Source organism: Etheostoma cragini, chromosome 7 (genome assembly GCF_013103735.1).
Source record: "Etheostoma cragini isolate CJK2018 chromosome 7, CSU_Ecrag_1.0, whole genome shotgun sequence".
Classification (NCBI taxonomy): domain Eukaryota; kingdom Metazoa; phylum Chordata; class Actinopteri; order Perciformes; family Percidae; genus Etheostoma; species Etheostoma cragini.
The window spans coordinates 19085749-19098001 of record NC_048413.1 but is presented as its reverse complement, the minus strand read 5'-3'; the positions used below and the strand labels follow the sequence as shown (position 1 = coordinate 19098001).

The following is a 12253-nucleotide window of genomic DNA, read 5'->3' as shown; positions in this document are numbered from 1 at the left end:
TAGAAACTTAGTTTTGAGTGTTCAGTAAAAAGAAGTAAAAGCTGTGCGTGAATAAATTCTGAAAAAAACTAGAAACGTTAACGCAGTAAAGTGCAGATCCCATCAGGTGTGACTCCCTCTTAACCTACACCCCCAAAAAATATCAAACTGTTGCCTGCAATAGACTAGGTACGGTGTGCTTTTAGATCAGCCCATTTTCGGAAATGCCCTTTTCTATGTAACTGAAACAGCTGTTGCTCACTTGCAGCCCCTACAAGCTGGAGTGAGGAGTCAGCAGTCAATGATGGTATAAAGCAAAGCAGTCAAAAATGAGGTTTTAAAAAATTATGAATAACTGCAAACACGTGAGGTCAATGTGCACAAAATATATTAGGCTGATGGGTCCAGTAGTACGTGAGATTAGCTGCTGACAGACACTGCTATTACTGTATAAGACATTTAAGTGAAATGATTGAGAACTTCCTTAAGAAAAGAAGAGGATGTACCTCAGAAGAGGATTTGGAGCCAGACTTGGTTCGAGACATGAAGACGCTGAGTAGTCTCATGATGACTAGGTGAACTTCATTGATGGAGCTACGCTCATTCTTCTTGGAAACGTCCTACAGAGGAATTACACAAATTAAGTAAAACAATGACACATTAAGCCTGATTCATCACAAGAAATCTGTGGTTACCTTCTTGTGCATGCAAAGCTCAGCAATAAGCTGTGCTAGTAGGTCATCCAAGGCACCCTTATCCTTTTCATCCTCACCATCCAGATCAGAGGTCAACATGAGGATAACCTGCATGTAAGGGATGGCTTGGACTCCACCTACGTTGTGGAGCTGAGAAAGATGCTGAAGCAAGCGCTCCAATAGCATAAGACGAACCATGTGTAGCCTGACAAGAAACACAATGAAAAAGTAAATACATTTTTACTTCTACAATTGCAAAGATCATGTGGAGCATATTGTGGAATTTTTTCAATGATGACAATCTACTGCTCGCAAAAGTATCCCACACCTCTTTCCTCCCCATGGTCATGACGGTGGCCGTGGAGGGTAGAGAGGTAGGGTCTTAACAGAGCTTAAACTTGAGCCTTCTCACTTAATATCAACTTATTCTCGCATTTAGGATGTTTTCATTCATTCATTCAAACCTTTACTTAACCAGGATAAAAAACTCCTTGAGATTAAAAATCTCTTTTACAAGAGTGTCCTGGTGGCAACAGCACGGTTTCAAATAGACACAGAGACACTTACAGGTAAACACATAAACACACTTTCACTCATCATATTCAAACAACAATTTCATCATAAAGAACCTGGTTTCTAAATCACTCAATCAATCAATCAATCAATCAATCAACAGTGACATTCAGACTGCCTTTCTGTAAGGTCCTTTAAAAATTCTTTAAAAGAATAAAATGAGACCAACTCCAACTGTAGTTCATTCTGAAGCTGATTCCATGCAGATGGTGCAGCAACATTAAGAGCTTTTTTGTCAAAGTCAGTGCGGGCTTTAGAGACGGTCAAGAAAAACAGAACCTGTGAGAGCAGGTGATATGTCCCTGCAGACCTCAGGAGGATTTAAGTGTTCAGATTAGGAGGAAGAAGTCCTAATACTGCCTTATAAATAAAAAGATACCAGTGCATCCAACACCAAATGGAGAGGGAAAACCAACCGACCCGGGAATACAGCTAACAGTGATGAGTGAGAGATCTTAGGATTGTGATGAATCTCAAGGCTCCATGAAACACAGTGTCCAAAGGATTAATACACTGGGAGGTTGAATGCATGTATGAAATATTACCATAGTCCAAGAAAGACAATGTTTCATTTATAAGTTGTTATTTTGCTTCAAAAGATAAACAGGACTTGATTCTAAAAGGTAAAAAAAAACTAACTTCAATTTCAGTTTTTTACCAAATCTTGGAAATGCAATGTAAAAGACAGTGATTGGTCAATGGTAATGCCCAGTATTCGTAATGTGACACTTCTTCAATTTCTGTACCAGAAAGCTTACAAATGGTTGGGACATTGTTTTTAGTCGATTTTCCCAGAGTGAAAGTCATGACTTTAGTTTTTTTAGAGATAAGAACCAAATAAGATGTCAGACCTGTTGCTTGTGTGGATGTCTCCCTCGGTCTCTCCTTCTCCCTCTGAGCCTTCGCCTTCCTGCTGGGCTGTAGTGGTACTGATAGCCCCAGTGCTGGAGCTCACGCTGCCTGGACCCGCAGGGTGGCCTTCCACTGTTGTGTCCCCATATGCACTACTGCGTCCTGACACTGTACACACACATGGATGAAAAAAATGCAACCAAGCGAATTGGAAACATGCCAATATAAAATACAAAAGTATTAATGTTTCATTTTTTAAATAAACAAGTAATTTAACATAATTAATTTACAGTTAAAAAAACAAACAAAAAAAAACAGAGTAAGGTTTGGTACTCTACACACCTGTCTGAAAAGTTTGTAAAAGACTGGTTTTTGAGACTATAAGATTTATTTTGAGACATACATATATATTATTTTGAATATCAGGCTGGCATAAAGTGTCTTGCATTTTCTGAAATTGCTCACCGCTGTGCTCCCCTGCTACAGAGTCAATTGCAGAGCCTCCACTCTCTGAGCCAACACTGCCGCCATGCTCGGCTGGGGAGGTCCGCAGCGTGGAGCCATCAGTGGCAGCTGTGCTGCCCTCATCATCTGATGCCGGTGCTGAAATCAAAGCAATAGCTGTAACAGTAAGTACAGGGCGGTCATCGGGCCAGGACACATGATTTTAGTTTATTTTTGACACCTACGACAGTGTAACAAAGAATGCAGTACATACAAAACACTTACTCACAAACTGTCACTATTTTTTTCCTTTCTGTTGAACCTATTATGGGCATTATTATTTATAATTACTACCTACAACCAAAGTTAACAAGGAGGAATAACTGGTTGAATTTTAAAATACTGAACTAAGACCACAAGATGTGCCACAGATTAGGTTATGAGCTTCAAGTTGGATCATTATCAGTGGTCATAAAGCACATACATTAAGATTTTGGCAACTTTAATTCAAAATGGTAGAATCAAAACTATGAATGAACACATGTGGCATTATGTACTTAACAAAAAAGTGTGAAATAAATGAAAACATGTCTTATATTCTAGTTTCTTTAATGTAGCCACCCTTTGCTTTTTTGATAGTGCTGCAAACCCTTGGTGTTCATTCAATGAGCTTCATGAGGTAGTCATCTGTAATGGTTTTCACTTCAAAAGTGTGCCTTGTCAAGGTTAATTTGTGGAATTTCTTGGCTTTTTAATTGAGTAGGGACCGTCAGTTGTGTTGTGCAGAAGTCAGGCTGATACACAACCAACAGCCCTATTGAACAACTGTTACAATTCATATTATGGCAAGAACCAATGAGCTAATTAAAGAGAAACGAGTGGCCATCATTACTTTAAGAAATTATGGTCAGTCGGTCCGGAAAATTGCAAAAACTTTAAATGTGTCCCCAAGTGCAGTCGCAAAAACCATCAAGCGCTTCAACAAAACTGGCTCCATGAGGACTGTCCCAGGAAAGGAAGACCAACAGTATCCTCTGCTGCTGAGGATAAGTTCATCCAAGTCTCCAGCCTCATAAATCGCAAATTAACATAACCAGATAATTACCACACAGACTTCTAGCAGAAGTGTTAAGAGGAGACTGCGCAAATCAGCTAAGAAACCACTGCTAAAGAGAGGACTTTTGGCCTGTACTGTATGTATGTATGTATGTGTGTGTGTATGTATGTGCGTGCGTGCGTGCGTGCGTGCGTGCGTGCGTGCGTGCGTGCATGTATGTATGTATGTATGTATGTGGTTTTGTTACCTGATGCGGTAGTGTCTGAAAGGGTGCCAGCATCCAGTGAAGAGGAGCTTGGGGCCTGGCCAGACAGGCCAAGGCTCTGAAGGCCAAGGGCACTGCTGCTACTGCCTGAAAATGTTACAAATATTTAACTCACCTAAAATATTGATCTTTAGAAAAATCTGGTAATTTACGTTTATGACAATTCAGGTTAACTAATGTCAAAAACTGTGATTTTATAGCAAGAGCATTTCAATACCTGCAAGATACAGTGCATGTGACAGTTTTACAGCTATAGGAAACTCAAAATTATGTATTAAAAGCTCTAAAGACCCACACAGGTATTTTCAGTTATTCTGGCTGATTAGAGTCTGTTCAGGTTGAAGGTGGGCCGGAGCTTTGATGGGTATTTATTAGGTCACAAATTCTTTGTAGCAGTAAGGATGATAAAGGTGTCATTTGTCCAACGCTAACACGTGCAACAACATTAACAGTGGACTCAGAAAGATGTCAATCACTCAGTCTAACCACACCCACACAGTCCTGGAAAACGGGCAATCAGCCACATTAACCATAAACTGTAATGTGGATGTTCAGGGCCGTTAATTATGTTGGTGGTATCATAGCTGGCTAATTGCTATCAACTGCTCAGTGCCTCCCAGGTAGTCTGTGTCTCCAGGCTGGTGTAGTCACAAAAGTATTGCTTTATTTTGTATTTTCTGGCCAATTACCTTGTTGATCCTGCTGAAGGCTAAGAGCGATGGCCAGCTCTACCATAGTTTCATCATCTGCATCAGGAGGGATGTCCAACATGGGGGGGAAACCCTCCGCTCCAGCCAGAAGAGCCTCCAGAGGAGATGGATTTCCATTGTTGACATTGTCTGATGTCTCCAGGACCATGGACTCTGACTGAAGAGACAGAAAAAGTTTATTTATAGAGTGGACCATGTGTAAACAATGCTGTACTTGGGAAAAGGGAAACAACTCAATTATATTAGATGTCTTTGACAGCTGAAAACAACTGTGATTACTTGCTCAACATGTGCCAGTTCCCTCCCACAATGTTAACAATAAAGGCATGATGTCAAATATAACCCACAGACTTAATTGGCTTCTCTCACCACCATCTCAAAGTCGCCATGGTCCACTTCACTCTGCTCCTGACTCTCCTGTCTACCCTCTTCTCCTCCAGTCAGCACTGAAGACTGCATTTTGTCATCTGCATCGTCGTCGTCATCATCATCCTTGTCTCCTAATGAAAGAAATTGACAAGCTTTACAGAACTGAATCAACTTGTGGCCAATGGAGCCTCAATGGTAGTTTAAATTATTTGTTTAGACATTATTTAATGAAGCAAGCATCGAAAGTCTATGCTCAAAAGCTGTTTAAATATAATTGTCCTAATGCGTTGTAAAAGCAATTCCTAACTAAGTCATAACCTTCAATGCCCAAACTCTACAAAATTGCAAGTAACATATTATATATACAAAGCAGCTTTGTATTAAAAAAAAAAAAAAAAACGTACCCATAGGTGTGTTGGAGCGTGGGGGAGATGGAAGGGTCACATGTCGCCGTTTGTTTCTTGGTCTAAGCACTCGGATCAGAGCCTGCTTACAAGCAAAGCTCACAGATGTGTCCTGAAATGAGATAGAATCCAGAACGGTTACCTAATGACAGTCTGTCTATCCAGCCTATAACTACAATAGTTCCTGTAACAGTTCCAATCTAACTGAGATTGTAACTTTGTCAAGTAATTTTCTGATTCCTGATTATGAATAGCCATAAATAAACACATTTCGAGTTAGAATGTAAAAATGGAAACAGATATGGTATTAAGTTTTCTTTCTTGAGTTTGTCAAATCCCATGATTGTTTGTTTGTCATAGCGATTTTATATCATGATCATTTCTTATGGTCTCTTGAATGCCAATTCAAATTTGTTTTTATTGATCAATAGAAGTACTATACTTACTGGACACAGTAACATTTGCATGTAGATTTTGGAGGCAACATTGATGTAATCCAGTTCACATGTGCAGTATGCATGGATGATGTCCACCAAGGCATTTACTGTTGCTTCCACATGAGTAAGGCCTAGATAGAGGATAAGAAAAACATTTACATACTGGGAGTTATTCAATTAGGTGTATATCAAATGTACATGTATCAAATACATACTCCTAGACAGTAACCATTATGTGTGAATGTTCTACAAAACATTGAAATGTGAGTGAAGCACAAGTCCACGATCACATAATTTATTAAGTTTATCTACATATATTTCACACTATGTCACTGTCCTTTTGAGGTCCCAAAGTTTGAACTTACCAGGCAGGCAAGCAGGAGCAAGAAAGGCGTTCTTTGGTTTTAGGGCATGGAGCTTCCAGAAATTATTTATCAGCTGCGTGATGAAATTAGAACTTTCACCATCCACATGTTTTTGCCCATCCTCTGTCATTTCTAGGTTAAGAAGATAAGAACATGAATACATTTAATCTCAAACTGTTATTTAGGACATTTAGCTCCAAGCCACTTAGAATGTGATCCTAACCAGCTGTTGTTTAAGATAACTTCTTTTGACATTATTGGTTAATCATGAAATCATGTTACACAAAGTGTAATCACGTAACCATATAAATCATTTACACATACATTGCTATTCCCTAGCCTTGAGCAACAATCGTCATCAGCAGAATAGCCTCTTACCAGAGTCAAGGTGTAATGACTTTGTTTCTGTAAAATGCACCAAGTTGTTGGGTCTCATGATTGCAATGGAACGGGCAGTGATCACAAGCCTCTGGAAAACATCAGGGTCGAGCTCCCTCCCCTCACGGCTGCAACTATTTAGACACTGCACTGCGTTACTCAGCAAGGACTGGTCCTGGTAAGAGGGAGGGATAAGTGTTGAATTAGTTATTCATAAATTTCATTTAGGAAATGTACTGATTGCTTATCAGGGTGCGTGTGAGGGTGCGTTTTCGGAACAAACTGCTTTGTAAGTTATACATTTAAAAAATAACAGTCAGTCAGTGATTGTTCCTTATTAATCAATTATTTTACATTGCTTTATAGCACACTATTTAGGTAACCACGTTGGCTTATTTCCTTCAAACAGGGTCAAATGTTCAATACTTATGTCCACTGTGGTTCCTTGTTGTTAAAAAAAAAAAAAAATCAAAAATGAATTCAAGGTTTATCATTCTCACCTATTAAAATTTGTGAAGTGGTTCCCCATTTTGCCTGGCTCACTGATTGACTGATTGTCATTTTAAGTGTGGAAGGAACACATTTAATCTTTGACTCACAGTAATTTGAACTAATAAAATGATTTGGCTATTTTTTACAACATTATATTGATAATCAGTGTTATTTATACAGTATGTAAATGATTTTGGAAAAAAGCTATCTTTTAGTCTACCACGTGGGATTGTTTCTACCTTGTGGTTGTGGTAGGAAGTTCGACTGGTGTGCAGGCTGGCAAGAAGTCCCTTGGTCTGCTGCTGCACACCTGCCGGGGTCGGCATGGACAGGAGTAAAGTGGCCAACTCCAGTGCTGCAGCCTTATTCTTCTCCTATGCAGAGTTAAAACATGCAGTCAACAATGCTCCCTAAAGACAAGCAACTGCAAGTTTAACAATTTTTGTTCATTCATGTGTGGTTTTACTTTTAAAGGCAACAAAGAAAAATATGTTAAACTAGTTTACCTTTTCACTGGAGGAACCTACTGCAAAGCAGCTCTCCAAAGCCTCAAGGGAGCTGACTACCAACCTGAAATTAAGAAAGAAGATCAACCCTGCTCCTACTGCACATATTGCTTTAAATCAACTGATCAAAATCCAAAAAAAAGCAATCCACAGCCTATTGCAATCTGTGCTGATCTAAATGCTAAAACAACACTGAATGCAAGAATTAATGTTTTCAGGAAAAGAAAAAAAAATTGTTTTTGTACAAGTGTGGAAATGGTGCATGGCATGTTCACAGTCTCAGGCATGGACACAAATTGGCACACATGCACAAAACCATACAAACAAGCAGAGAAAGGGCAGTTACTAACCGGTCCAAGGTTGATAAGGACTCAGTTTCACAACTTTTTATTGTATTTTTGGGAGCAAAAGAAAAAGAACAAAAAATAAAGTGTGAGGATCACAGAAAGAAACAAGTGAAATTAAATGATTCATTGAACAAAAGAGAAGCATGCAAGAAAAGATGACATCATGAAAGCCATGCACTAAATACTCTTAAAAGAACAAACCCCCATTGTTAAGACTACATAGTTGAACTCATGAAGCGTAAAGATATGCTAGGAGGAATGGGCAATATTGGTAAAATCTATTACATACAGTATGTCACAGTAGTCATTTTTTTTTAAATCAACTGTTTTTAATATAACAGTTTTTTGTGCAAAACTTAAAATAACCACAGGAATGTTTAGGCTGATCCAACAAAAAATAAATACCTTTCAAATCCATGTATTTTATCATTAAGGAAACTCCAATCATTAAACCATAACCACAGAAATAAAAAGGATAGATATAATTACAGTACGGCAAAATCTGCCGGTGTAGATAAAAGATTGTTTAACATAAAAATGACACATACTAGAGCATTCGAAAGTCAAAGAAATGGTCACACTATCTCCTCAGATTATTAGTTGGGGGGTTAAGAAGGGTAAATGCCAACTTGCTGTAACTATGAACCCTGAAGAGGAAAGCTCATACCTTTCTAGCACAGTGCCGCTGGTGGTGGTTGGAGTGGCTATGTCTCCATCAGAGGTGCCATTGCCTTGGTTGAGGTTGGGACTGCAGACATTGTTAACTGATGCAGAGGAGAAGTCCTCTGGTGGATCCTCAGGCCAGCCGAACTGCTCCTTGGTTTTACCGTAGATCTTGATTGAATCAAGCATGGTGACTCCAGCTGGGTCAACGGATGCTCCAACTTTAAAAAGAAAAGGAAAGTCCCTTTAAATGCTGGGCTTTTGTTTGCTTGGAATATATCCAAAGAACTTTAAAAACGGACACAGAAAACAGACTAGACTATTGGACTTTGGACTTCTTCAAGCCAAGAGGGCTATTGCACCGAGTATGGAAGCACCATTACTACAAATGTGGATAAAGAAACTATCGCAATGTATTGGTCTGGAAAGACTAATCTAAATTGCTAAGGGCAAACGGAAAGACTTTAGGAACCATATATGAATATAATCAGAGATGAAAAGGTGGGCTCTACCTGAAAGCAAATTGTAGATGATGGAAAACATTCATTTTATTTATATTTTACTTCAGATTGGTAAAAGTTGATGAGGGTATGTGTGTGTGAGTATGTCAATTTTATTGTTACTGTGTGCTGTACTAAGAAAATGACAAACATATTAAATAAATAAATAAATAAAGAACAAGAAGATGAAAATGCATCAGAAAATGGTTTCTAAACAGTCTGCAGCAAATTGTTCCTTTTAACTTTGTTTATACTCACACTCACCATGCTGCTTAGACAGTTTAGCTATTGCATTAAACGCATTAAGCTCCTTCATTATTCAAAGTACTCCTATTATGCTCATTTTCAGGTTCATAAATTAGTTTTTAGAGGTTATAGAACACTATAAAGGAAAGGGGAAAAGCCATAATATGAGCACTTTAATTGTTTTGCAAGTTGAGAGAGAGATTGGTCATTTTGGACCAACAAATAAGCTAACATTTTAGAGAATCGTCACTAATCACTGCATTATCAATGCTAGCGACAGAACGGGGTGTCTTGAACAAAACCGCTGTATTTAAATAATTTAGCCAGCTGTGGTTTTTTGCCTACCTCCAGCTTCTTTTGAAACAAAATTGTGTCTTCTGGCTGTGGCAACAGCCACATGCCGAGAACCAAAAACAACACACCTTTGGTGTTGTGTGTGTGTGTTGCGTTAGGACACGACAGTTTCCTGCAGCAGCACTATATTGACCAGTCATGATGGTCAATGTAAAAAGGAGGACAGGACACCGCGGCCGAGTTGAGCCAAGTTGGTACAACAAGTGGGCAGTAGTAATGGACGACATAAACATATATATATATAAAATGTGTTTTTATTTGAAGTATCCGTGCATCTTTGAAAGTGTAGTGCCTTTTAGAATGGTTTACACTAAAGGAAAGAAAGCCAATACTTTAAGCACTTTCTTTTTTCACTTAGCGGTTTGTCTTTTCTCGGGTCCTATGTAACCTGAAATGGTTCTATTATAATTTATATATTATGATATATATCATTATTGCAAGAGGCTGCAATGTACATCGCAATATGGATTTTAGGCCATATCGCCCATCCCTAGTGGGTAAGCGCCAATAGACATCACCGCATAATCTTGCTCTTACTAAAGATAGACAGCTTCTTGTCCGCCTGCAGGGCCTCCTCTCTGGTGAAGGGAAAGTCAAACCAGCGGGCTCTCGTCAGGTTTATCTGCATGGTGCGTCCAAAGACCTCCACATAGGAAGGAGCCCTCTCAATGGCTTGAGTGCCCACCTGCACCCGCATGCCCGTCATCACCATTGAACTGTTGTTGTTGGTTGCTTCCACAGTGAATCCCCCAGGCTAGAATGAAACAAGTAGAATCTCAACAACATTTGTTATGGTTTACGATAATTTGTCTGATAGTTAAACAGTACAACTACAGTGTAAACATGTTTGGTATATATGGCCTCAGGATGTTTAAGCAAAAAAGCTCCATTGTGGGATGTGTCCCAGTATCTTTTTAGTTTAGATGCATGCTAGTGCTTTTATTAGTCAGCGTAGCCAGTGTATGTTAAATCGCACAATTAGAGCTGGCAGAGGACGTGTAGATAACACACAGTATGTATACACATATACAGTACAATAGAGTGTTTAAGCACTTTTGAACCTATAGTGGAATATTCATATCAGTGAAACTATTTAGAGCAGTGCATAAAAAAAGTTGTTACGCCAGCACAGTTTGTAAATTTGTAAAAAGGTAATACAAAAAAACAAACAATAAAAAAACACACTTTTTCTACCACAAAATCATTTTATCAAAATGTCCCTACCTTTGTGTTGGCCACATACATCCCAGTGGAGTTAAGCCTGTGTTTAATCTGCTGGCCATTGTAGACCTGCAGCAGGTCATTGCCACCAAACTCCACCTCTGTCAGCTGCTGGTTGTGTTCAAAGAAATCCACTGGAAATGTCACCTGACTGGAGGTCCGGGTGGCTGAAAGTAAAATCCTTGCATTATAATTCTAACATGTTATCACACACACGGCATATGCTTTGTAAGTAACAACTTCCTGAGAAACAGAACCCCTCACTTTTCTGTTTTTGAGTGAATGCTTGAGTCTACTGGCCTACGGTGTTATTTTATCCAGACAGGTAAAAGGTAGCAGGAGATTTCTTTATATAGGCTTAACTGTATTTTAATTTATTTTAGAAGTGATCTGCTGTAGTTATGGCTGACACTGGAGCGGGGCCATCATAGAAAAGATGGAAATTAAATGAACTACTAAAAGCTAAAAGGAAAAGTGAAAGACCACGGGCAAAACTGAGTCAATCTCGTTGGACTTTCAACAGATGAAGACGATTATGGGATAGTAAATTATTCAATATTATCAGCAAAGGGTATGTTTTATGTCTAAAATATTTTATAATAATATTTTATATTTTGTTAATTAATGATTTTCTGTCAGATCTAAACATTCATCGCGACTATATGACCTCCTGGTGACTCAGTATTCTACATTTAACAATTAAGCATGGAAAGAAAAGACCTTTACAACAACAGGTGTGTTAAAAATACTACTGGTTTAGTCCAAAACGGCTGCTAGAATCAACGCAAACTGAAAGTCACATATAGCTACTTTAACCAGGCATTTTGCCAAATAGCCAGCCATTGTCTAGGTATGATGATCACACTTGTATGCTCAGTGTTGTGTGTGTTTATCATTTACTGTATGTTGGGATCCATTTGCTTAAATATTTGGTGATTAAACAATAATTGCACTTTATTCTACTCACTAGTAGTAGCAGCTTTGCGCTTGCGGACCGGCTTCATGATACTGATGCCACAGCTGGGTTGCAGCGATGGCTGGAGCCAGTAAGAGGTGTTGTCAACATTGGCCATGTAGATTCGCAGGCTTCCATCTTCACAGAGAAGAATCATGGTTGTACGCTGTTGCTCATTACTGGCCGTATGTCGGATAGCTACCATATCTTGAATCTGGGGGGAAAAGAAAAATAATTATTGTTAACCTTAAAAAAATGGCCATAAAGTTGAAACTAACGAGCAACACTTTTGATAGGGAGACATATACATGATTCCACAATTACTGCTGAAATTACTGTCTTAGTTATCGTGTTTTGTAAGTGTTACTTACAGTGGGTACGGAAAGTATTCAGACCCCTTTAAATTTTTCACTCTTTGTTTCATTGCAGCCATTTTCCAAA

The 12253-nt window shown here is 38.8% G+C and overlaps 1 protein-coding gene across 14 annotated transcripts in view; it reads right to left on the bottom strand.

The window, feature by feature from the left end:
* The window catches only part of ubr4 (ubiquitin protein ligase E3 component n-recognin 4), a 63552-nt gene that overhangs the window by 23528 nt on the left and 27771 nt on the right, over positions 1-12253 (bottom strand). For 9 of the 14 annotated variants that reach the window (XM_034876078.1, XM_034876076.1, XM_034876082.1 and 6 more), the window contains 18 exons: positions 11825-12026; positions 10861-11024; positions 10174-10390; positions 8541-8757; positions 7877-7909; positions 7527-7590; positions 7260-7394; positions 6529-6703; positions 6151-6282; positions 5795-5916; positions 5349-5460; positions 4945-5075; positions 4555-4732; positions 3848-3952; positions 2565-2720; positions 2099-2267; positions 675-879; positions 486-599 (listed from right to left, as the gene is read on the bottom strand). In XM_034876078.1, the coding sequence (XP_034731969.1) occupies positions 486-599; positions 675-879; positions 2099-2267; positions 2565-2720; positions 3848-3952; positions 4555-4732; positions 4945-5075; positions 5349-5460; positions 5795-5916; positions 6151-6282; positions 6529-6703; positions 7260-7394; positions 7527-7590; positions 7877-7909; positions 8541-8757; positions 10174-10390; positions 10861-11024; positions 11825-12026 (2631 nt within the window). The remainder of the gene's footprint in view (positions 1-485; positions 600-674; positions 880-2098; positions 2268-2564; positions 2721-3847; positions 3953-4554; positions 4733-4944; positions 5076-5348; positions 5461-5794; positions 5917-6150; positions 6283-6528; positions 6704-7259; positions 7395-7526; positions 7591-7876; positions 7910-8540; positions 8758-10173; positions 10391-10860; positions 11025-11824; positions 12027-12253) is intronic. The other 5 variants (XM_034876085.1, XM_034876090.1, XM_034876081.1 and 2 more) reach the window with 4 other exon arrangements.